Source organism: Desmodus rotundus, chromosome 3, assembly GCF_022682495.2.
Source record: "Desmodus rotundus isolate HL8 chromosome 3, HLdesRot8A.1, whole genome shotgun sequence".
Lineage (NCBI taxonomy): Eukaryota > Metazoa > Chordata > Mammalia > Chiroptera > Phyllostomidae > Desmodus > Desmodus rotundus.
Genome location: NC_071389.1, coordinates 137,852,658 through 137,878,702, shown reverse-complemented (window position 1 = coordinate 137,878,702; position 26,045 = coordinate 137,852,658). Strand labels below are relative to the sequence as shown.

The following is a 26,045-nucleotide window of genomic DNA, read 5'->3' as shown; positions in this document are numbered from 1 at the left end:
TTTACACGGTCTTAGCCCAAACAGTATGTGCAACCATCGCTCTGGTGTAAGTACTTTGCGAAGGTTAAAAAGCAACAATAGTGTTAATTAAAATTTATTGAGCACTCTCTATGTTTGGGGCACTGTGTCATGGGTTTATGCACAGTATCTCATTTAATTCTCACAATGATGCTATGAGGAGAGCATAGTGATTATTCCCATTTTGTAAGTGAAGAAACCAAAGCCTGGAAAGGCTAAGTACTTGTTTATAGACACACAGCTAGGAAGTGGAAGAGCTGGGACTCAAACCCAGGTCTGTCTGACTCAAAGCCCATTCATTTAACACAGGACCCTGGGCATGGTCTGATGGGTGGGCTTTGGTCCCTGGAGCACCTGGAACCATCCCTGGGGGTGCTGTACACTGAGGGCCGCCTCCCGCTTGTGACAAAAAATATGATGATAGAATGGGTTACAACAAAAAAGCAACGCTCGTCTCTAATCCTCAAGATGCCCAGCTCCCAGATACCCCACCCTACCCTACATCAGACTCATGTTCTCCACGGGTCAAAGGTGAGCGCCCACCACCTCCCGTGCAATGTGTGCCCTATCAACTCCGGTGGTGAGAAGAGAGGCCCGTCTTACCTGTGTGTTCCCCCAGGTGCATGCTACCGGCCTCCGAGGACTCCCGCTCCTGTCCCCCACTGGACTGCGGCGCCTCGACACTGCCTGCGCACCCCCCGCAGTGTCCCGACCTGAGCGACGCAGGCCTTATTCGCAGCGGCTCTCACAGCTGCTACACAGACACGGGTCATCCCGCTACTGCCCTGGACCAGTCCGTGCCCGCTCATCTGGGGACAAGCTGTTCTTACCATCAGCAGTCTCTGTGCCTCAACACTGGGTAAAGAGCAAAATGATTTAGTCTTCTCTCTTTTTCTGGAAGACCTCACAGCAGCCAGCCTCGGGCAGGACCAGCGGAAAGTGAACAGTGTCACCCTCTCCAGAAGATGGCAGTGTTAAGACACGTATCAGACAGGGCCAGGCCCAGGGCTCTTGGCTTCAGACCTGTTTTAATTAAAACCCCACTAAACCCAAGGTGCTCCTCATTCAGTGAACAGCTCAAGTGTCAGAAATATGGAGGGAGATTCTGGGTGATGGAGAAAGGCCTGTTACTACGTGCAGCCTCGGCTAGAATACTTAAGGGAATTTGTGAATGAGCTCTCAGAAAGACATGTCAATTAAGCTTCACTAATACTCCTTTCTTCTCTTTTGCTTCCTCTCCCGTTTTTCTCGCTTTCATTCCTCCTTTTGGACTTAGAAGATGGCAAAAAGAGTAAAGGCCATCAAAAACTGTAGTAAAATTCCGTGCAAAAATTTTTTTTGGTGTAAAATGTATACCTACCTGTATTTTGAGTTTGTATCTTCTCGGTGTCAGTGAGTCCTTTGCCTTTGGCGGTTTATTATTCAAGCAGGTGAATCCCAGGTCCACTGGGTGGAGGAAAATGAAATCTGAGACGGGTAGGACTCGTGGCGTAGGGGCTTGCTTTGTCCACTGCAGGCATGGACCTGGTTTTGCAGACCAGCAGGCCCCAAGGAACCAGGACTCATTAGAGTGAGACTCAGGAAGGCAGACAGCAGAGATGCGGGACATTAAGTGTTATTTACCGTAACATGGAGAGCAAAGAAGGACCCTAATCTTCTTTTTGGTTTCTTGATTTTAGAGCCTCGCAGCCACCAACCAAGAAGAGAAAACTCTCGCAGGCTCTGGAGGACGGCGGGGACTGTCCGACGTGGGCCAGGACTCCAGACCAAGTGAGCCAATGCGGGGCTTGTCACTGCCCGTTCCATCAGAGCTTTTTTTTTTTTTTTAACCAGCCTTGGAACAGGCCTACAAAATTATTTTCTCTCTCATAGAAGGGGAATGATAAGCTCTGGGAGTTTATTTCTTCCCTCTTGACATAATGTTTTATGCAGTATTAGGTGGGGTCCTCCAGGAGCTCCTGGGTAGAGATGCCGTCCTCTCTCTGCTGGGGGTGAACACAGTCCTTTCCATTTCAAGGGCAATGTGTCTCAGAGGACCCAGACTCCAGGCCCAGGGAAGCTGTGCGATTGCAGCGGCTTCAGGCGCCTGCTGGTGTGCTCATTGCTTTGTTCCGTGCAGCCCTTCTCCACTGCGGCCTGCGCACGGGTTAACGCAGGGACGTGGTAAAGGGCACATTCCGATTCAGTAAGCTTGGGGTGGGGTCTGAGATCCTGTCTTCCTCACAAGCTCCCAGGGGATGGGTGCTGGTGCGGCATGGGAGGAACTCTGAGAAGCCTTAAGACTGTAGAGGACTTCTAAGTCTGCTTCCAGTGGAGCAGGAAGGGAGTGAGCAGGAAGTGAGCTTCCCTCGCACTCACTTCAAATTAGCAGATTCCCGGTAGATCTTGGTAGATCAAAATTTTGTAACATCATTTTCAAAGTCTTTTTAGCAGAACCACCTGATGTCCAAATGGTCAGTCTGCCTCGTTCTTTGTCTTTATAACATGTGACAAGTTATGTTTTCAGCTTAGAGACCTGATTAAAATTTGAGAAAAATTGAGGTTTTTGAATCTGGAGCCTTGATCTTCAGAATTTTCAGAGTAAACGCTGTGGCGCGCACTCAGGGAAAGGATAATATTACATGCCCATTCTATCAGCCACTGTGGATGATCAAATGTAGGCCATGTGAATAGTGCCCCAGATTCTAATTCCCATGCATCAGCTTGGCAAGAAGTCCAAGATTTCCCTCCTGGAGCCCCCTCTCCCACTAGCGTCCCCAAACTCCAGAGGTTAATCCTGCCCTGAAGGGAGATGCGCATGGCTTCCTCATCGGCTTATGTTGCTGACTTTGCCTTTCACAGCTACAGCTACGTAAGTGCTGATCCTTTCAGGGACGTCTGGCCTCAGCTCCAGCATGGGCTCTGGGGGTCCTTCAGTGGACAATGGCCTCACCCTCTCAGCTAAGTCCCCCACTCCACCATCTCCTGGCAGTGCTGTGGCAGAACTGTGCTGGACATCCAGCCCTTGTATAAGCCAAGCCTCTCACTCTCTCCTTTTCTTTTGCATAGATCTACCATACCCAGCAGTTGCTTGATTTTAATTACTCAACCCTAGAAACACAAAATGCAAAATAAAGGCCCCTTTCCAGATAATATAGCACTACCCATCCACCTTCCTATGAAAGGTGACCCTGATTTCTTCAGGGATCCTTGCATCCAACCTGCAGCTTCCACATGGTTCTCAAACATGAAAGGATGAGTAAATTCCTAGCCAGGCAAGGGAACCATCTGTTCGCTCTCCCACAGATGCACCAGCTCAGTAAGGGCACCAGGCAAGTCACCCAAACCTTCCAAGAGTTTCCTCATCTAACCAGAGTGCTGCTCAAATCGTCCTGGTCATTTCAGAGCTAAGCTCCATCCTGTGCTGCTTTCTGCCGCCTGCCCCTGGAAAGGGCATTGATTTTGCACCAGCTCCAGAGAGAACAGCCATGGAAGACTCACTGAAATGTCCCAACGGAGAGGAGGCCTTGAATCCCTTGTCGAACACCTATTCAAAGGTCATTAAAAGCTGGCCAGAGATATTTGGCTCCAGAATATGGTTCTAGAATAATAATGATCAGATGTGCAAAAAATAATGGGGGAAAAAAGAGGCAAAACTCAGTTAATCCAAGTGTCGTGTTTTTTACAGCAGAAGTTTTCTAGTAGAGAGCTCAGAGTTGATGTTGCAGAGGCCCGGGCATTTTACAAAGGTCCTGGGGCACATGGGTAGAGGAAGGAAGAGGTTATGCTCATAGGCAGGATTTTTGATGGGAGTTGATGTTCGTTCTTTTTTTTTTAATCTTCACCTGAGGACATGCTTATTGATTTTAGAAAGGGTGGGGGAGGAAGGTAGAGAGAGAGAGAGAGACAGAGAAACATTGATCAGTTTCCTCCTGTATGCACCCCAACCAGGACTGAACCAGCAACCCAGCCATGTGCCCTGACCAGGAATTGAGCTTGTGACCTTTTGGTTTACCAGACGATGCCCAACTAACTGAGCCACCTGGCCAGGGTGGGAGGTGATGTTCTAAATCAATCAATAAGGCATTTTGGTTGACCTTGTCTCAAGCAGTTCACTTTGAGCGAGTGTTCCAAGATCTCCGTTTAGAGGGCTCACAATGTAGAATTATTGGGTTGCTGTGACCAGATGTGAAATCTTGCTTGTGAGAAAGCAGCTGGTGGCTCCTATTAGCTGGTTCCAATCACGTGGTCTGGACCCCAAATATGAGAGGGTTCCTGGTCCCACCTAGTCTGAACCCCAGATATAAAAGGGTTCACGGCCTCATATGGCTTGCTCCTCGAATATAAAAGAGTTTGTTAGCTCCAGAGTTGTGACCTTTGGCCCCCAGTGAGAAGTTCAGGGACTGAATTCATGCTGTAGAATCAGAAGAATCTGACTCGTCTCCCCGGCAACTGGGAACTTTCAAAGCCTCATTTTTCTTGATTATCAAATCAGAATCATAAGTTCTACTTCACTCATTTCCAAGATTTTAAAAAAAGGAATGCATAAGAAAATATTTTGAAAGACATTCAAACTCAAGCTATGAGTTTTTTCCAAAACGTTGGGACTTGGACCGTCAGCTGCCTTCACATTCCTGCTTCTCTCTTCCATTACATTGTCTCAAGAAATCCTCTGTGTGGCGTAAAGGGAAGAAAAAGGTTTGAATCCGGTCCCTTCCACTGAACAGCTGTGATGCTAAGCAAGTTACATCAGGGCTTTGAGCCCATTTCCACACTTGTTGAATGAGGTACCCACTTTCTAAATCTGTCTGGCCACATCTGCTAAAGCATTGCCTCTGACCCAGGGATTCCACTCCTGGGGAAGACCTGACAGAAAGTTGCACGCGTGCCCACTAAAGCACGTGCCCAAAAGTACTCATGGCAGCATTACTCATGATAACCACAAACTGAAAGTGGCCCAAATGACCAACAAGGGCAGGATAAGTTGTGGTGTATTCACATAATGGAGTACTACGCAGCACTGAAAATGAATAAACACCCACCATTTGCAACATTAATAAGTGAACCTCATAAAGATAATGTTGGGCAGAAGAAACCAGCCCTTAAGAGTACCTCTCACAGTATTCCATGTCTACAAACTTCTCTGTGGGGTTAGATTTCAGAATAGTGATTATTCTCGGGCAGAAGGAAGTGGCAATGAGAAGAGGGCAGGAAGGTCTCTTCTAGAGCACTGGCCTGTCCCGTTTCCCGATGGTGGTAGTTACCTGCATTGTTCTCACCGCCTGCACCTGAACTCGAGAACAGCCCCTGCTTCCCTTTCACTCCCCGTGTAGGCATGAGTACTGCTGGGGTGTACTGGTGCAGTTCACTTTATAAACAGTGTCAAACTGTGTCCAATGATCGGTGTGCCTTCATCATGTATGACACGTCAATGAAGACAGTCTATTAAAAAAGAAACCCTAACCTTGAAGATAAGTTAATGAGTTGATAAGAAACTATGTCAAATGTCTGGGACAGTGCCTGTGGTTCAGAAAACACACAGGAATGGTAGCTATTATTATTAGTGTTAATAAGTCCCTGAATAGGATCCAGCATGTAGGGGGAGTTTTGGTGTGAGCTTGTGGTCTCAGATTCCCATCCCTGGGGTTCTCTAGCTGATAGCCAGCTCCCAGTGAAGCCAGAACTATGTCAGTCCCATTGGAGTGGCTGCCTCGACACCCTTGCTGCTATGATGAGAAAGGGTGGGAAATGCCATTATTCCTGAGGACAAAGTCTCTGTCCACTGCCCACCCTCCCAACCTGTACCTGGAGGAGTGGAGCTGGCCAGTGGCTGCCCGCTCCCCCACCCCCGGCACGTTGCCCTGGCCACCGTGCTTGAGTAAGTGCAATTCTCTCACGTCAGACAGCCTTACCGCAGAGGCCAAGGACAGAAGTATTTGCCAAGGCTTCCTGGGAATGACTGAGTCACCTGAGCTGAAACAAGAAGTGTAATAATGACACCATTGTTTAAAGCCATTGGTGACAGACACTGTGCTAAGTGCTCACAGACATTACTCATTGAATCCCTTTAACAATCCTGGGAGGCATCATATGGTTTCACCCACTTTGCAGAAGAAGAAACTGAAGCCCAGAGTCCTCAAACCATTTCCCTAAGATCGTATAGCCATTAAGTGTAAAGTTGTGACAGCGACTCACTTCCACACGTGAAGCTCTTGAGCTTCCTTTATCCTGTCTCCAGTGGAGGAGAAATGAAAGAAAGATGGAAGAACTAGTTTCTCACTTTCTCTGAATTTGGTATAAGCAGGAGAAGGACAGAAAGATGTATTGTTTTGAAAATACTTGAGGCCCGGTATCTTCTGGAGAACTGAGGGCACAGATTTCCTTGTATTGCAACCTCCTTACTTATAAGTGGAAAAAAGTTTCTCAGGATTTTAAGAAATTGTTTCCAAATCTTTATTTATAAAAACAAACAAACAAACAAATAGATGTGCTGGGGTATCACTATTTCACGTGATACCCCAAGGAAAACACATTTTGTGTGGCACTTAGGATCAAAAGCAACGTGAAGCAGCTATGTCATTTATTTAGGAAGTCCTCAGTAAAAGTCTAGAGAAGGCTAGATGAGCGAACGCAAGCCCAGCCCCACCCCCTGCACTTTCCAAGCTGTGGGGGAGTGCACGCTCTGCAGGAGCTAACGTCATCTTTCCCAGCTGTTCTCACCGCCTGCACCTGGACGCGTGGACAGCCACCACTTCCCCTTCACTCCTTACATCAGGCATGAGTACTGCTGGGGCAGTTAAAGGAAAAGGGAAATAACAAACACGCCAATCAAATTTACATAAAACCTTTCTGCGGTTGAATTGTACGGTTGGGAGGCATACTTAAATTAAGACAGTGCAAGGACTATGCAAAAATGGTAGCTTGCACGTGTGAAATTGCTGTTACTTGACCCTTTTTGATATACGAAAATAGCAATTGCACATGGTTAACACTACACGCTCACGGGATAGCTTCTGTCACTGTGTCTCGGTATCAGCTTCTGAAAGTGCTATCACTATCATTCTCTCTGCCTGTGCAGTGTTGCAAGTTGGGCAGGACACCTGTTTTAATTTCTGTTTTGCAATTGAGGGAAATAAGATGCTAAGTGTATAAATAACTCATCTCAGTTTATAAAACTAGTTGGACCACAGAACACTGGTGCCACAAGGGACCTGTCACAAACTAGAACATATTGATTGCAATGAAGAAAAATAAGGAAACAAAAGACAAAACCCATAACCTTAAACTGCCTTAAACAAAAAATAACATAACATAACATAACATAAAGAAACAAAACCAAAACCAGAGGATTTATTGGCTTCTGTGATGCTGGAGTTTAGGACTGGATCCCAGAGCTCAACTCACGCCATCAAGCCTGGGCGCCCTTCGTTCCCAGGTGCGCTTCCTGCTACATTGCATTCTTCCCAGACAGGCTTTCCCTGATGTCCCACAATCTTGGGGATGTATCTCGCAGGTTCAAAACTCATAGAAAAGACTCAGCATCTTTGAACCCGCATTCCGAGTATTACTGAGATCCACTCTGCTTGGGTTGGGCTAGGCCAGGTGTCTACTGGATGCAATTATTGATGCAAATAGCGAATGCTGTACTTGGACTGACCAAGCTTGGCTGGGTCCCCTGCCCTCAGGCTGAACAAGGACGTCACTGGAACCACGCAGAATGGAAATGAGGGGATGCTATGAAGTAGGGAAGATAGATACTGAGGGCGACGTTTCCTTGGAGATCACTGACCCCAAGCTGCTCTTTCTATAAATGAGAAAACAAGGCTAGCCACATGCCTCCTGCCTCCCAACCCTTGTTGCCTCCCACATGGTTGCTCTGCTTTCTACGTGGCCTATTCATTAGCTCCACACAGCTGTCTTTGAATTTAGGAAAAGCAGCCTTGGGAGAAAGATCTAACACATCTATTTCTTTGTAGTGACAAGCAGGAGTCACAGCAGCAAAATGCAAGACCATGAGAGTGGGGGACAGAACATGGTGCCTGCTGACCAGTGCTCTCCTGCTCTGGAGTGGCAGCCATACCAAAGTGTTCCTCGGCATAGTTTATTAAATGGTCATTACGAAAAACTGTAAGTGGCCTTAGGAAGCCCTTGTGGTGGGCTGGAGAGTGAGGGGGAAACGGCAGCGCTAACTCTCAAGACTCAATCCAAGGTGGGGGGCTTTGTGGCCACCCCTGATCAAATGGGATGGGCCAATGAGGAATGCGGCTTGCTCTTTATGTTTTCAGTCTACCTGATGAATGGCTGGGACATGGGTTTCTGGCCGTCAGGAATCCAGACTTGTAATTCTGACTTGTTATAATTTACCCACTAAACAATGGAAGGGGAGGGAGTTTTTCTCAGATCACGTGCTTAGTTAAAGCTAAAATCTGGAAAAATGGGGATTTCTCAAATTACCAGTATTTAATCCTGCAGTTCATTTAAAATTCTGGAGAATACGTTTTGGGGGTCACATGAATTTTTAGCTGGCGACACCTTCCTCCTTCAGCATCTCTGCTGCCAGTCAGTATTGTCAAGTTCACTTTGAATGTGCCCTGCAGTAATCACAGCCAGTGGTGCCTTTGTGTTCAGAGACTGTTTCGAACCATGTAAAATATCCTTAAACTGGAAAAGTTTCATTCTATTCTTTTGATGTTACAGTTTCAAGAAGCCAATGTGAACATTCTTTAAGACTTTTCTTTACTCCTTAGGAAATAATTTACCCATCTAAGTCTTCTAGAACTTTTATTGACTATAAGTGCCTTCCTGAAACACTAGGAAATGTTAGTGGTTAACGAATAAAATTTTCAAGTAATAAGTACAGTACAAAATTGGCCTACAGACTTGAGGGTCTTCGTGGTATTTTCCAAGTTCAAATATAACTTCTTTAAGAGCAAACTTATATCTAGGACTTTTATGTAAGATGAACTGGAAGGAAATCTTTTCCTTAAAACAAAATCTCTGCAGGTAGACAGACGTGGGAGTTGGTGTGTTTAACAGGAGGTAGAAAAAAGCAAATTGCTAATTGTATCATTGAGATGTCATGACTTCATGTCTTTGCCACCGTGTGCACTTAGAAAAGGAGAGGAAGAGCCCCTAGGTCCTGGTTTCGAGTCTCAGCCTGCACCTGATCTTTAGGGGAGGGTCCCATACTCTGCCTTAAACATGAGGACCGAGGTATGAAACTGTCACACACGTGCACAGCATTGTACTTGACACCTTAGTGCTTCCTGGTCTCTACGCATCTGAGTTAATGAAGCTTTTGAGGTCCCCGTTATCTCTCTTCTTACTGGAATAGATTATTTTCTAAGGCTTATGGAACAGCCAGCCTATGCTGGACTGATCTAGAACAAAAGGAGAACACAAAGGGTACCAACTCAAAGGCATAGAGGAAGATGCATTTTGAAGCCATAATTCACTTTTCTTAAGCATGAATGAAGGCAATATTCATCTGGATTAGAACGCAGGCCCACTTGATTTCACGAGTAAGAAAGAAAGTCATTTGTGTCTTCTTATATTTTTATGTCTAAATTGTTACAAAAAAAAAAAAAAGCCAGTCAGTAAGTCTGCTTGCCTGAATGTGTTTCTGCAGAAATTTAGAGAGAGCTGGCAACAGTAAAGCCGTGTTCCGAGACTTAAGGACACTGAAGTCATTAAGGTCCCCGTAAACGGCTACAAGAAAAAAAATAAATTGTTACAAAAATATTGTTTCCCTCAATTACCTAATTCACATTAGGGGACTGGAAATTTATCAGATCTCTTTTTTTCCTGAGTGGTATTTCAAACCTGTGTTAAAAAGGGTTTTTTAAAAAGCCGGTTTAATTGACTTTATAAATGACTTTTGATATCAAAAACAGAATAGCTATTCTTAGGTAAACAGATTTCTTTAACCAGAGATTGGTGTTTAAGATTCAGATTAGTCTTCAGCATAATTATGATTGGTTGACTTAGTTTCTGTCACAGCTGTTTTTTAAATTTCAGGCTAATGCTCATATCCGAGCCGTCAACCTTACCTGCTTTCTTCAGAGTTTTTGACAGTGAAACATGGAAGATCGCAAAAAGATATTTCCTTTTTTTCTCAAGCAAGACCGTTCTTATTACCCTCTGTAGTAAAATCTATACAGTTCAATCCGTCTAGCCTTTAGATGAGCAAATTAGCAGATTAGTTCTAGAAACCTGAGTCAATATAAAGTTCCCAGATGGCACAAGACACGTGGTCTTTATCAAATTCTTCATTCAATGGATTTTCTCGTTGCTGCCGGCAAGCACTGCGATTGTGAGGCTTTTGACTGATGAGCCACTTGAGGGTAATCAATGACCCGGCGACTTGATTCATTGCGAAGGTGCTTTACTTGCAAAGAACGCAAACACGACTTACCCAAGAGACCCATTGATATTTCCTGTCTCTGGAATTAGAGGACAATTTAGAAACTCTATGTTGTTCATTATAATGGCAGGCTTCCAAATTGAGATCCCAAGATGCAAAAATCCACACGGTAGCGGAGAGCTAGCGCAGCAGGAAGTGCTGCCCTCTTCCACCTGTGCTCTTGGGAGGGAAAAACCCAGATCTAGAAACCTCAATACACTTGTTTAATTGTTTTATTAAACAATAAAAATTATGTTCCATTACTACATGTTTGAAAACAACTCACCAAAGGAGTTTTCAACTTTTATATTCTCTTCTCTCCTTGAAAATGTCTCACATTTAATGTTTTATTTTCATTAATGTTTAAAAGTATTTATACATATAAAAATGTTTAATTAATTAAGCATTTAATTAAACATGTAACCTTCTCTTGAAAATGATTTGATTGAAACAAGTAAAGCGTGACTCTGATTTTTAGCCACTCCACCACCGTCACCTTCCTCTCTGCAGAAATAGCCAGCACAGTGGGTTGGCGGTGCTGTTCAGGCTGGGTGAGTGAAAAAGAAAGGACTTCTATCTGGAGAAGACAAATTCTCAATCAGTAGTGTGGCTGACTCTGGTCGGTCGGGGGGTGTAAAGCTGTTCCTGGTATTTCTGACCTTTCTACTTTATTCATATGATCACCAGTAGGCGGGCTATTCATTCATCTGAGTAACTATTTGAGTATGGGATTGCTGATAAAACGTAGAGACTTCTTTCTTTAAAGAAGCAAAAAGATAAATATTTCACAAGTCTGAGTAATGCAGTGGCTTCCCAACTTCTGGCCCATGTCTTCCCGTTGTACAGTGGAGTGGAGGACTGTAGGAGTGCAGAAAGCAGCACGGGGACAGGCGGGCTGAGGAAACAATGCCGGCATTTGGCGAGGATGGTGCGCCTTCCTGGTGAGAAGATAAAAAGCTGTGAGGGAGCCAGCTGTGTTTTGAAATATCATATTCATTTTCTCAGTAAAAATGCACAAAACTGATTGATTAAATATAGCAAAAGGAACTTTCTGCACTATATTTTCTTGAAATGTTTACACAACTAATATGGTTAATGAAAGAAAATACGTAGAAAATATTTGTGAAACTGGTTTCTTGATTCCTCTTTCCATAGACCCAATTTAGGCTTCCGAGTTGTCGCAGACAAAGGATTTAATTTTTCACTGGCAGATGAAGCTTTTGTTTGCCAAAAGAAGAACGATTTTCAGATAACCATCTATATCCAAGTTTGGGGAAGTGCAACATTTGTCAAAACCCTAATGGGCCTAAAGCCAATACAAATGTTTTACTTGAAAGCTTTTGGGGCTAAGGTAAGTCTTTTATTTAGTTCCGTTTAATTCAGCCAACATTTATTAAGTGTTCCAGTGGTCTGCTGCTGAGTAAACAAACTACCCCAAACTCAGTAACATAAAATACCAACAATCATTTATTTGGGTCACAAATCTGATACTTGGTTAGGGCTTTGCTCTGACAGTCCATCTGTGTTCAGGAGTCATCAGCTGGGGCAGTTCCAATGTGCTGAATCCGATTTGCGAGAAGGCTCACTCACATGCCTGTCTGGTGCATGCTGCCACCCGCCAGGGGCTCAAAGGGGCTCGGAGGCCGTGGCTCTTCCCCGTACTACCTCTCCATAGGACAGCCTGTGCTTCCCCACAGCACAGTGGATGGGTTCTAAGAATAAATGTTCCAGGACAGAGGGAGTGGAAGCTGCTAATTTATTTATTTTTTTAAGATTTTATTTATTTACTTTCAGACAGAATAGAAGGATGGGAGAAAGAGAGGGAGAGAAACACCATTGTGAGAAACATCAATCTGTTGCCTCTCATATGCACCCTGACTGGGGACCAAACCCACAATCCAGGTATGGGCCTTGGAATCAAATCAGTGACCTTCCCCTTTGCAGAGTGACCCCCAACCAACTGAGCCATACCGGTCAGGGCAGAAGCTGTTAATTTCTTAAACCTGGGCTCAAACTGGAAAAATACCACGTCAAACTGCAGCTTTGCAGTTTTCAGTGAATATATCTTGCAGTTCTTTTACTAAATATAGTCTTAATTGTTTTATACATTTTGATGCTGGTTCATTTTCATATGGAGTAGATTCAAAGTTTTCACCAAATTCTCAAAAAGCTCCCTGACTTAAAAAAGTTAATAAACCACTAATCCAGTCAATGGCCCCTCTTTTCCAGTTTAACAGAGACGGGAGACTGAGGCTTAGAATGCTACACAATTCATTGTCGTTTATTACGCCAAGGTAATAAACGATAGAGCAGGGTAGGATGATTCTGATTGGCCAATGAGTATCTAATAAATTATTACCTCAGATCCTGTGCCTTAGGGGGAGTAGCTATTGTCCACTTATTTTATTCTGATCATTGATCTGGGCTTAGCTTCCCAAAATGGCGCTGGACTGCTGGGCACATCAGCTGCTCCTCCTCCAAACCGAGCTTTCACACCAAACCAAACCAAACCAAAGTGGAGCACAATAAAAGCAAATACAAATAAACAAAAACAAATGCCCACATTTTCCTGACTTGGGAAGTGATAATTCCTTTGTAAAAATGTTGAAACATGATAGAAAAATATGAAGAAGAGAAAAAATCATTCATATTTGGGATCCACCATTTGGTAGCTTATTTTTCCTTATTTTTCTGTTAATTAAAATTGATCTCATATTGTTAATATAGTGTAAAAAATAACACAATATGATATTAAAGGCTCTATCAAACTATTGTTTACAAAGATGACACAGATTTCTATTGCATGGACATACTCTATAAATTCCTATATTATTGTTTTATTTCCAATTTTTCTTGTCAATAAAACTGCAGTAAACATCTATATATACCCACTTGTGCATGAGGATAAATTCCAGCAGACGAATTTACACATCGAAAAACACATGAACATTACAAATTACATTTGAACATTATTAATCTCTCGATGTAGGTTGCCCGGTGGCTTTTCAGAAAGACTGTTACCGTGCGAATGAGCACCCACAGCCACAGACGACAGGGCAGGTCTCACCCTGTCATTGCCGATGTCCACCAATGACAAGGAGAGTTTGTAGCAAGTACTGAGTAAATGCCATTCCCTATACTTTATTTATTTTTACTACCACTGCTTTTTCTTATCAGAGCGTAAGCTCTGCAAGGGCATGGATTTCTGCTAATTTGGTCAACTTCCCATCTCTAACGCCTGGAGCAAGGCCTGGTGCATAGCAGGTGCTCAGCAAGTATTTGTGAATGAATGAGTGAATGCACGAACGCACGAACGCACGAACGCACGAACGCACGCCTTCTTGGAGCTGTGTTGCTCCCGTGTTTTGCAGCCGATGTTTCACTGGCCCACTCTGTACTCCCTGTTTCCCTAAAGTCCTCTGTGGCCTTGTGTTTTCACTGTGTAGTTTTACAGGTATTTGTTTCTTTTCTCGCCGACAGCGCCATTGTCACGTGCGGCTTTTCAGTGACTTGCCCCTCCGGCCCAGTGCCTAGATGAATGCCTTGGAAAACTTTTAAAGTACTTGAACATCATTTACTAATGAACATTTTTATTAATAAATGAGTTTATTAAATGTTTTTCTATATGTTGTTTTACACAGGTGGAAGCCACCAATCAAGTAATTGCTATTGAACAATCCCAAGCAGAGAGAAGCAAAGAGATTTTCAATCCTGTGAAGTAAAAACTTCTTTTCTGAATTCCTTTGTGAGTGTTTTGGGAAGAAAACCTACTCCCCAATTTACTTTGCTTATTTGAAATGAATCTTACTGTAGAAACTAAATAATAATATGTTCGTTTATGAACATATGCTGTCCACAAAAATAAAGTAGGTAAAATGCATCAAAATAATTGTAAAAAAAATCCTTATAAAAAGCTCCATTTTTAAGTCATTTTTATTTTTTTATAATTATTTACTACTTGCTAGCAACCCTGGTTCCTTGAGATAGATTATGGTTAGATATTTTAATTTTTCATTTAAATCGGCACAATGCTGATAGAATTAAATTCAAGGCCCTGGATCCATCCTGTGCTTACAGTTTATTTTTGCTTGTTTAAAGCTATGTTGATAGATTGCTTAATGGCTTCCAAAAGAGAAAGCATACAGGATTGGGATTATCCAAAGCAATACGGCAGCCCAAAGAGAGTCCTCTGTAGAATCACTTTGGAGTGGGATTTGCTTTGCAACCACTGGTTTGGCTGCGATACTATTGAGACATTTATTGTTTGACCCTGAGTCAGTCCCATCTGGTCTGGGAGGAGGATGGCCCCTTAGCTGAGACCAGGCAGGAGCTCAGCCTCATGCTCAAGCTGGAGCCTCGTGTACCACCAACACAGCTCTCAACCTGCCTGGTGCATCTGGCTCTCCTTTGCATGGGGAAGGCTGTGTGTGGTCGTCCTTAGGAATCAGCAGCCTCCCACAGCCAGGCCAGGAGAGGGCAAATACATGAAGGAGATGCGAGGGGATTCACGAGGAACCTAGAGAAATTGCTTCAGTGAGGGAGTAAGTGCTGTAGAAGCAGAAGCACAAATACGATATGTCTTTTCTCCTCATTGTGGAGGTAGAAGAGTCCATATGTGGTATCAGGAGCACGCAGCCCTTATGAGTCAGAAACTCTGGGCTTTGGCTCCTGTGGGATGAGCATTTCCACTCAACAGTTATTCCGTGCACTTTCCTGGCCCCCATTCCTGGCCTTGCTGTGGATGGTTTATTAAAAAACCGGGGACTGAACATGCTTGAGAATCTCAGATGGGCTACATATGCTCAAAAACTCTGTGTTCTTTTACAGTCTCTCGGTGTTTCTGCTGTTTGTTTTAGAATTGACTTACTGGCCAACCACGTCACCGAAGGAACACTGGGCCAACTACACTTCAGTGAAACCGCAGCAAATAACATGAGAAAGAAGGGGAAACCAAATCCTGACCAGAGGTACCAGCATCGCTGTGTCCATCCGGGGTGACCGGTGCTTTATATGACCAGTGAGAGCCCTCCACAGGCCCCTCTGTTCCTCTAGGCCCTACTAGCCTGCAAACCGGGCCTCCCTCAGCCATTTCCCTCCCTTCTCTGATTCAGTTTATTAACGTATCTCACTTACCCTTAGACATCTTTCTTCTTCCATCCTCACCCCTGCAATGCCTACTCTCCCACCCAGCCCCGAACCCGCTCGCCTTCGTTGCCTCCATGATTCTCGGGAGTCACCATGCATTTATGTCTCATTGCTGTCCAAGGGCTGAGGGAGGGCTGACTGCATTTCTCAAACTGCTCACTAATAGGATGCTCTGAGCCCTGCAGCTCTGCTATAGCCTTTTTTGATTAAAAAAGAAAATAAATTTGCATTAATAATTTAGACCTGTGGTTCTCATAGTGTGGTTCCAGGACTATCAGGGATAGTATAACCCAAACACTTATTAGAAAAGTGAGTTCTCAGGCCTCACCAAAGACCTACTGAATCCAACACACTGGCGGTGAGGCCCAGCAGTTTGTATGTTCGCAAGCCCTCGAGGCGACGCTGATGTGTATAACATGTCCGATAACCACTGGTTTTGGAGTTGGACAGAACTGAGTGTGAATAGGTGACACTGCCATTTACTAGCTGGGTGACCTTGAGCATGCAACTTAACCTCTCTGAGACTCATTTTCCTCTTCTGTACAATGGGGACAATAGCCATATTCTACTCCAATAGGGCTGTTTGGGGATCTGAATGAAGTGATGTAGATAAACTGCTAGCCGATTCCTGACACATCGAGCGCTCGGTAGATGGTAGCCAATAATAATAACAACAATTCTTACTATTACTGATTGACTTTAGATACAGAGGAGAACCCATTCTCTAGGGATGAGGGAATTTGTGGAGTGTTACAGAGGAAGTTGCTGGTGTTTTTTTATGCAGTTATTAATGCAAAAGCTGCTCTGATAGGGATAGTTTTTATTTTGACTTTCAAGAACTGGTCAGATCTTAAAAATGTCTCAGCGGTGGTACATATGAAGAAGCAATTGAAATAACTGATGAAAATTGCCTTTGGGAGCAATTGGAGGGGAGGGGCCCAGCCTTTGACTAACGTCATGACTGGGGGCTGTGCAAGGTACAGGGTACACGGCCAAGAGCAGTTTAGGGCGGGAAGGGTCCAGGGTGGCTGAACAAACCCTATTGAGTCATCCTCCTAGGACATGGGGCTTGGGTGACTCTGGACAAGCGACCTCTGAAGTGGCTTCCTACCGTGCACATGTTTGTGAGTGGCACTCTGTGGAGGGCCCAGGAACACAGCCAGTACAGATGGGCTGAGCCCAGGCCCCCCGGGGGGGACTCCCCACCGAAGGCCATGCAGCTCAGATACCTCAAACCGGGCAAAGGATGGACCCAGACTGACAGCGAGTAAATCAAATGCTCTCTCTTTCCACAGGAGGGGCAACTTAAAGCAGAGGAGTAAAATCTTTAAACGAGTAAACTCATCTGGGTAAATTCACCATTGATAAACTGCAGGTGGCATTTGATCGCAGGGATTATGTCTCTGTTCCCTGATGTGTTGCCGTGGGTCTTGTATTTCCGAATTGGATACTTCAGGTTGGTGGTCGGACTGTATGCTGCTCCCCAAGACCAGTTCTATCTGTTATCTGCCCACATCTCCGAAAGGATCATTGCAAGGGTAAGCTCCTTTCCTTGCCTTTTCTGGATCCCACATGCTTTTCTTGAGCATGGTAATAGCAGATACTATAATTTTAGTTTTTACACAGTGGTTCTCAACCAGGACAACTTCTGTCCCCCAGGGGTCATTGGGTAATGTCTGCAAACACTTCTGGGTGTCACAGGTGGGGGTGCTGCTCCACCCCTTGCAGAGCACAGGACAACCCCCACAACACAGGATCGTCCTCCTGAAAGGTCACAGCGCTGCGGTTGGGAAACCCTGGTTTTTACACTGTATTTTAGGCACTGAGGTAAATTCTCTATATATGATATCATTTTATATGGTTTTACATTTGTATTACATTCTTTACACCCAGAGGAAGGGAGGTGCAAGAGGGTAAGAGACTTATCTGTGATCACACAGCTTGTAAGTGATGGAGCCCGGGTACAACCCGGTTCTCTCAGACCCCAAAGCCCACAGGACTGAGAAAGGGGCAGGAAGGCCTTCTATGCCCTAAAGTGGTGGGTGACCCCGGGGGCATCTGGACCCCTGCCTAGCACATGGTCACGGTTCATCACGTTTTGCCGAATGGCTGATTGGTCACAGCTGTGGACAGAGTCTTGGCAGCCACGAGAACATAAAGCTGTTGGCAGCTGCAGCTGCAGCTGTGTGAGGCCAGGCTGGCCACTGCTGAGAATGCCCCGCGATGTGAGGGGACAGGTAAGCGCGGGCTGAGCAGCCGTGGGAGGGGGTGGTTTGTCATGGCTCTTTGAAGTGACACGGGAGGATGTGAGGCCTTCGGTAAGCATTCACTCTGCACGTGACAACACAGACGGCTGTTAACCGGATACGGTCTGCCCGTTTGGGGAAGTGAGTCCTTCTTGCTTGCCTTGAGCTATCCTGAAACAAAGGGCCCTCTGTGTAATTCTTTTAGTCAATTAAAAATAATCAGCCACCTCTTAGTGGAAATCCTTAAACTGGGGCTCAAAGTTTTAATGGAGGTGAAGTAATCATGAAAATGTGGTGGAACCCCTATGTGTTCAGAAGTCCCGGGTGAGATCCAGGCTCCACGCCTGCAAGTGTGCACACCCCAGGCTGTGTTTTGTGAGGCCTGATCTAACCTGTGGCAGGTGAGGCTCTCTCCCCTGGTCCTGAGCCAAGGAGAGAGCTTCCCATCCCTCCCTCAGCGGGGTTCAGGGTGGTCTGGAACACATCACCTGATGTAGTCTGGGATTGCTTTGATGCAATAACAAATCTGATTTGAAATAAAGCCTAGCAACCTAGGTTATTTATTGTTTCTGGTTTCTCACAGGCAGGAATAAACTGAGACGTACCAGAGTCCTGTACAGCTCATGCTTGCCTCGGGCCATCTGCTAGTCACCTGCATACTTTGAATAATTTACCTGGTGTTGAGGTTCCTCCATGTCCTGCTGGCAGGTCCAGTAAAGCTATCTTCTGGCTGCTGTGCCGGTTCACACAGCAGCAATCCGAGACAGAACCCCCTGTCGGATGTGCTGTGACCCAGACTCTGTTAATCCGCACCTCCTCATATCCAAAACAGTACGATAATTTAACTCATGATGATGACTTTGAGAAGTTGAAAAATTTCTACCATTTATTTTCAGTATTAATAATAAAAACATATGAAATATTTACTCAGTATAAATTGGGTGTCATGTCATTCACTTAATTTTTATTTTTAAAAAATGATTGCATTAAAAAAAAACAGGAAAGAAATGATTACTCTCCAGATTTGATGCTTTCTCCTAGTCATAATTTTTGTTTAAAGATAATGCCGTATTCTACAAGTGTGCTGGGGAACATAAGGGTTATCCTAACAAAAAGGAGAACAATTATAGTGGTAGATGGTACAAAACCTTCCCCCAACACTAGAAATATCTTATTGATTTTATTTCATTCTAACTCAAAATGCAGAAGTAAAAAATGAATGCAGACTTTTGAATCTATTTGTTTAATGTTTAAACCAACTCAGAAAAAAACAATTTCAGAAATGGCTATATTGTTTGAATCAGTGAATTTTAGAAATGTCCACAGAACACATTTCCTGACACTGAGGTTCTAGAAGGCTCCATGCAGGTATATGCATCATGGGTTGGGCAGAAGGGAGATCAGCCTTATGTTCTACAAAAATGCAGATGTGCCCTCTTAGGCTATGGCCTGGCTCTGTTAGTCCGAGCTCCAGAATGAAGGGCAAAAATTTTGACAATCAAAGATGTACAAAGAAGTACACTAAATGAACTACAAATTGCATTAGGAAATTCAGATTCATTTGGGGGCCTAAGAATCTTTCCTCCCAATAGCAGAGATTCACATGAGGTGATTGCATGAAGGCTGGAATAGATGGGGGTCAGGCTTCCAGGAGGGGTTCAGGAAACCAAGCTTGTCAGCATTCTCCTTGGAGAAAAAATCATGAGCAGGACCCAGTAATTGTTCTCCTGGGCTGTCGATCAAAACAGCTTTAGAAATATATTATGGCCCCATAGTGTAAATTGACCAATTTAATGGAAATTAAGCTTTGCTCTAAAGAACAGATTTATTTCCCAGATGCGTGTTGTGAGAGTATCCCCCAGCGGAGTTCCTTCAGATTCTCCTTGTTAATGACTAGGCTTTCCTTCAGTTCCACATTTCTTCTAAAACACATCATTAAACCTGGCTCACTGCTGTGCTGCAAACTGGAGGAGTGATTGCTTCCGTCTGCCTTTTATTTAAAGTATATTTTATTGATTATGCTACTACAGTTGTCCCAATTTTTCCCCCTTTGCCCTCTCTGCCCAGTACAACCCCCTTCGCTCTAGCGTTCTCCCTCCCCTTAGTCTATGTTCATGGGTAGTGCATATAAGTTCTTTAGCTTCTCCATGTCCTATTCTATTCTTAACCTCCCCTTGTCTATCATGCACCTACCCATTATCCTTCTTATTCCCTGTACCTTTCCCCCCATTCTCCCTCTTCCCCCTCTCAGCTGGTAACCCTCCAAATGATCTCCATATCTATGATTCTGTTCCTGTCCTGGTTGTTTGCTTGGTTATTTTTTGCTTGTTTGTTTGTTTTTGTTTTTAGATTCAGTTGTTGATAGTTGTGAATTTGTTGTCATTTTATTAGTCATAGTTTTGACCTTCTTTTTCTTAAATAAGTTCCTTTAACATTTCATGTAATAATGTCTTGGTGGTGATGAACTCCTTTAGCTCTACCTTGTCTGGGAAGTACTTTATCTGCCCTCCCATTCTAAATGATAACTTTGCTGGATAGAGTAATCTAGGTTGTAGGATCTTGCTTTTTATCACTTTGAATACTTCTTGCCAGTCTCTTCTTGCCAGCAAAGTTTCTTTTGAGAAATTAGCTGGTAGTCTTATGGGAGCTCCTTCGTAGGTAACTCTATGATTTTCTCTTGCTGCTTTTAAGATTGTCTCTTTATCTTTAACCTTTGGAATTTTATTATGATGTGTCTTGGTCTGGTCCTCTTTGGGTCCTACATGTTTGGGACTCTCTGTGTTTCCTGGATTTGTATGTCTATTTCCTTTGCCAAATTACAGCAGTTTTCTTTTATTATTTTTTCAAATAAGTTTTGAACTTCTTGCTCTTCCTCTTCTCCTTCTGGCAGCACATTTGGAGATGTCCCATAGACTTCCTATATGATCCTTGTTTTTTTGAATTCTTGTTTCCTCTTTCTGCTCTGGTTTAATGCTTATTTCTGATTTGAATCTTGACTTCCTTCCCTTCGCTGTTGGTTTCCTATGGATTTTTCTTTATCTCACTTAGCATAGCCTTCATTTCTTCCCTTATGCCTTTGCTGTACTCAGTATGTTCTCTGAGCATCCTGATCACCAGTGTTTTGAACTCGGCCTCTGATAGGTTGGCTATCTTCATTTTGTTTAGTTCTTTTTCTGGGGTTTTATTCTGTTCTTTCGTTTGGGCCATATTTCTTTGTCTCCTCAATTTGACAGCCTCCCTGTGTTTGTTTCTGTGTATTAGGTAAAGCTGTTTTGACTCTCTTAGTGCATCTGTTAAGTTGTATGTGGCAGAGCCTTAGCTATTTGCCAGGGCAGGGCAACGCACTTTACCGCTTTGTGGTTTGGTTTGGGGGAGGGTTTGGAGAGGGGACAATGCTGCTGCCTGGCTTCTGGAGGTTTACCTGGCACTCGCCACATTTCCAGTCACTTCACCCACTTCCCATACGTGGCTGTTGCTCTTCCAGCTGTTGCCCTGGTGGTGAATCTCAGCGTGGGTGGGTTTGCGTATGTTCTAAGTCCATGTAGGCCCTTTAAGTGGAGTCTCTTGAAAAACTAGCAGTTTCTTCCACCACCCCAACTCCCACTGGTTTTTACAGCTAGAAGTTTGGGGGATTTATCTTCCAAAACTGGAACCCTGGGCTATGTGGTCTGGCCTGTGGCTGGGATTGCTCACTTCCAAAGTATCCCTCCTGATTTTTATCCACCACGCGTGAATGTGGGACTGCCTTTCTGCCACTGCCACTGCCTGTCTGCACCACACTGTGTCTCCTCACTACTCCACCCCAACTCCGCATCTCCTCCCCTCCTACCCGTCTGGATGAATGTGGCTTCTTTAAATCCTTGGTTGTCAGACTTCCATACAGTTCAATTTTCTGACAGTTCTTGGTGTTATTTGTTTTGAGGTTTGGTTATGAGGGGGGGCTCCACCTGCAGGGCCCCCACCACCCCCCCCCCCGGCCACCACGGATGAGAATATGTCTACCAAGACTTGATGTGCTTGGGGAGGAAAGGTGGCCAATCTCTCAAAGGAGAAGGGCCAAGAGCCTTTTCCTCAATGGGTTTTTATTGGGTTCAATTTGTGCAGGAATACAGGTAAAGCTCATCAATCATTGTCAGGCAGTAAGGATCCAACAATAGATAACAAACAAAGAACTCTGAGGGCTTATTCTGAGTCAGGGTCAGTTAGCTAAAGGGCTATAAGACTTTGGGAAACAAACTCATTTCAGGCTTGGACCCTTATTTAAATTGAGGGTATTAGCAAAGCAGGTTTCACAGGAATCCACCCTTTCCAGCACAGGGCTGCACCACCCTCTGTCATTGTTTCAGGCCTAAACCGAGCAGGGGAAGTAAGGCAGCCAAGAGATTAGGAGGCTTCTTGCTGACAGGATGAGGACTCAGGCTATGTCAAAGCCAAGGGGTGAGGGTCCATCACCCCCTTTTTCTATAGCCCCCCAAGTCCTTCCCTGTGGGCCTCTTCGTGACCATGCCTGTCTTAGGTCATCCCTCCCTTGAGGAATCTTACCCATCATTGGCTAACTGGTCAGGCTCAGGGCCAAGCAGGGTAAAGTAAAGTGGGCAGGGGTGGCGCCCTTGCCAGGGAGATAAGCTTTGTCTCCTTAGTGGCTTAGGGTCCCAAGGTCTCTGACTCAGCCTTAGCCATGGGGGGTTAACAGCTTCTGAAACCAGGCAGGGCGGTTCCCAACATGGTTGTAGTTATTCTTGTGGTTGTTTGAGGAGGTGAAGCATGTCTACCTACTCCTACATCTTGACCAGAAGCCCTTCTGTCTGTCTTTCAAAGATGGGCCAGACACCGGGGTTCTAGCCCCACAGTTTTAGATTAAGTAGGTTGGAGATGCCCAAGAATATGCATTTCTCACAAGCTTCTAGGGGGTGCTACCTGCTGGCCTGCAGACCACATTTTGAGGAGCATGAGTAGAGAGCATTTTGAGACCTATTTCCCATAGGTCTCAAAATTGATTTCTTATATGTTGCCTTCTTCAGCTCAAGCTCTCTTATTATGCTCTTTAGGTATTACTGCTTTAGAAACCCAAACAAAGGTAAAGCAGAGAAATTCCAACTTTCCCTTCCAAACTTAGAGCAAGCTCCGAATTGCTATCAATTGCTGTTTCCTATTCCAAGCACCTGCAGGGGGCACCATTTTCATTCTATTCTTTGTGCATGGGATTTTTTTTTTTCCCTCCCTTCCCCCACCTCCACCAAAATTATGCAACTCTGTAGGTGTGTGGCTAAGGACAGCAGATTAATCAATTATATAGGTTGGACAGGGGTTGCTATGCACAGCGGAGTATATGGAGAATAAATTTGAGACTATCTTCAGTTTTGCAGTGCTTATGTATACATGGTTTCAGTGAATTCCTACAACCCTGTGAGACAGGTAAAGAAGACATTAGTATCTTTATTGTTCAGGGGAGGAAACTGGTACAGAGGGATTGACTGCCCCAAGGTCACACAGCCAGTTTGTGTCATAACATAAACTAACATGTTTAGGCCTTTCCTAAATATACAAGGCTGTGGGATAAATAATAACAGTAATTTAGAAACTTAAATTTATTTTGATATTTGATATTAATCATCTACTGTGAATGTGAATCCAACTTCATAATTCCAGAAGGTTTCTCTGTGATTCCATTACAGTTTTGCCTCAACATGTTAAGATTCTGGATACCAGAGAAGGAAAACCAGTTCACAGATTTTATAATAACGTTTCCCTTAGGGATAAGGACCCTCCTTAGGGCCATGTATTTAGAACATGTAAGTCTCTGGCCCTTACCAAAATGATTTGAACATATTTTTAAGGATTTGAATTTTCATGCAATGAAAGCCAAGTGAGATTGTTGTAATAGTTCCAAAAAATTAAATCTACTTACATCTGCTGTTCCAGTAACAGTTACCAACATGATGATAATTATCCCAAAGCTCATTAAGAAAAAAAAAAATTCATCACTGTCCTATTTTGTTTCCTTGAAGTGGCTGGCTCATTATGTTCTGAGTACAGCAAAATGCATCAACATTTTCTATGGCATACCTTTGGATTTAGTTGATTGCTTGCTATAAAAGGATTTGAGTCAAAGCCAATTTGCCATTCACAGCCAAGGGGTCTCTAGGGATTTTGCAGAAAAGCTCTTTGTTCAAGTGAACTCACACAAAATAATGTTCCACGTTGTTACTTTATATGCCTCCACGCCTTTGTCTATCAAGTGTCAGTGGCTGAGTCTTCCAGGAAGCCCAGGGGCTGGACATTGAAGACACCCAAAAATTCTTTAACTGAACCCAGACCAAGAAGTACACCTTGTGATTTCTTTCAATTATTATTTTTAAGTTGCAAACACATGTACAGGTAAAAACACTGAAACCATACTGAGAGTATACAGTGAAGAGTAAATCTCCCTCTCACCCCAGTCTCCGTGTCTCCCAGTCCCCGTCCTGGGGGAACCGCAATCATTGGTTCCTTGCGTGTACTTCAGAGCTAAACTGCGCGTGTTCGGGTGTGGAGTTTGCAGTGTCTCGTGTATACCGTCAGAAAGGCAAAAACTGAAGACTTTGTATTTGTGCTGACTTTTTAGATGATCAGGGTCCCTACTGTTTTGTCTGAACTTCTGACAATCTGCCTCAAACACACAAACATCAGATTTAGAAGGGTAGGTCATAATTTTAAAAATAAATTAATTTTGTGGGGAACATTTTGATGGATTTGAAAAAGATGTTTGGAAATGTACTCAGCAGCTACAGGGAACAGGGAAGGCAGTACAGTGGAAAATATTTCAACAGTAATTTTATTTAAGAGTAAAACCTCCAGAACTTTGTCTGGTCTAAAGTTTCACTTGGCGTTTCTCTGAAGACCACATTCGACCAGGCCTACTTCTAGGCAACAGGACAAAAAGGTAAACTTAATATCATTATTTAATAATCAAAAGAAGTATAATTCCAGCTCCAGAACTTATTAGCTTTGTGGTCTTGGGCAACTTGTTTATCCTTTCAGAGTCTCAGTATCAGTGAAATGAGGGTAATAGTACATATCTCATAGAACCGAGGTGATTTCCACGCAAAATGCAGCTGTTACTATTCTTCAATATCATCTGTGCTTAGGGAGGAGTTGAGGTATATTAAATATATTTGCATTGTCATTTGCTAGTCAATTGTGTATGAAATCATAAATATGAAAGTGTTTTGAAACTATAAAAAGGCTAGGTAAATGGAAGGTATTTTTATTTATCTGAATGTTAATAAACTTCTAATATTTTCTGATGTAATGTTCTGGTTTTAAAATCATTATTATCCCTGAAAAGACAGTCATTGTGAGTTTCTTCATCTCTCTCCCTGTACAATCGACGCATCACCAGTTCCAGTTACACGTGACAGGGACTGGATGTTCCCAAACATGGCAAACTGAGCTCCTGCTGGTGGGGCCACAGTTATGTGGGTAAGTCAGAATGTCCCTCCCGCACGTGATTCTCAGGCGAAAGACTTAGATGCATTGTTTTCCTTTTCCGTGGGGACTGAAGTGATCATCTATTCCTGCTAGTGTAACTTTAATTGTAATATGTTTACGTATTTTTTCCAGGCCTCTAACCCTGGGCAATTTGAAAATGACAGTGATGCATTATGGCAGCGAGGACAAGTTCCAGAATCTGTTGTCTGTCATGGTCGAGTGGGAATAAACACAGATGCCCTGGGCGAAGCCCTGGTTGTCTGCGGCAACATGAAAGTGATGGGGACGATTATGCATCCCTCTGACAGCGGGGCAAAGCAGAGTATCCAGGAGGTGAGCACAGGGCAGGCTTGGACACCTCCTCTGACACCTGAGTCAGGTGTGTGGGGCGCTCCTGGCCTCTGACACACCTCTCATGGGGCATCTCTACATATCGCCTGTGGAGTGAGGCTGCTCAGCGATCATGAGTGTTGGAGCTGTTAGGCATCTCTGCTGGGCTGGGAAGCAGTTCCTACCTGAGAGAATGGCACACCTGACAGGAGCACTGGGCGATGACAGCATAGCGCCGGCTTCACCAGCAGCAGGTCTCTGGGGTGTTTTCCACAGGCCGCTGTCCTTCCTCCATGCATTGTCGACTGCGGAGGCTGCCTTGTCCTTTTCATCTCCAAGTTTCCATTTCCCTGTTCGTCTTCCAACACTGTCTCGGCCCATTTCTTGCCCACACTGCCTCTGGACGCCTCCAGCTGCTTCTTCCCAGAGTCCAGGCCCTGGTCCTGCTGGCCATG

The 26,045-nt window shown here is 44.2% G+C and overlaps 1 protein-coding gene and 1 non-coding gene across 2 annotated transcripts in view; both read left to right on the top strand.

Annotated features, from left to right (window-relative positions):
* The first annotated feature begins 443 nt into the window (after positions 1-443).
* The window catches only part of MYRFL (myelin regulatory factor like), an 80,114-nt gene continuing 54,512 nt past the window's right edge, over positions 444-26,045 (top strand). The window contains 11 exon segments of the mRNA XM_053919758.1: positions 444-549; positions 638-694; positions 697-877; positions 1,698-1,768; positions 1,771-1,788; positions 7,974-8,124; positions 11,555-11,750; positions 14,041-14,117; positions 15,256-15,365; positions 16,991-17,082; positions 25,393-25,593. Coding sequence (XP_053775733.1) covers positions 444-549; positions 638-694; positions 697-877; positions 1,698-1,768; positions 1,771-1,788; positions 7,974-8,124; positions 11,555-11,750; positions 14,041-14,117; positions 15,256-15,365; positions 16,991-17,082; positions 25,393-25,593 — 1,260 coding nt within the window.
* LOC112319201 (small nucleolar RNA SNORA33) lies at positions 9,584-9,713 on the top strand. The gene has a single exon (XR_002976303.2). It is a non-coding gene; the product is annotated as a small nucleolar RNA SNORA33 (small nucleolar RNA).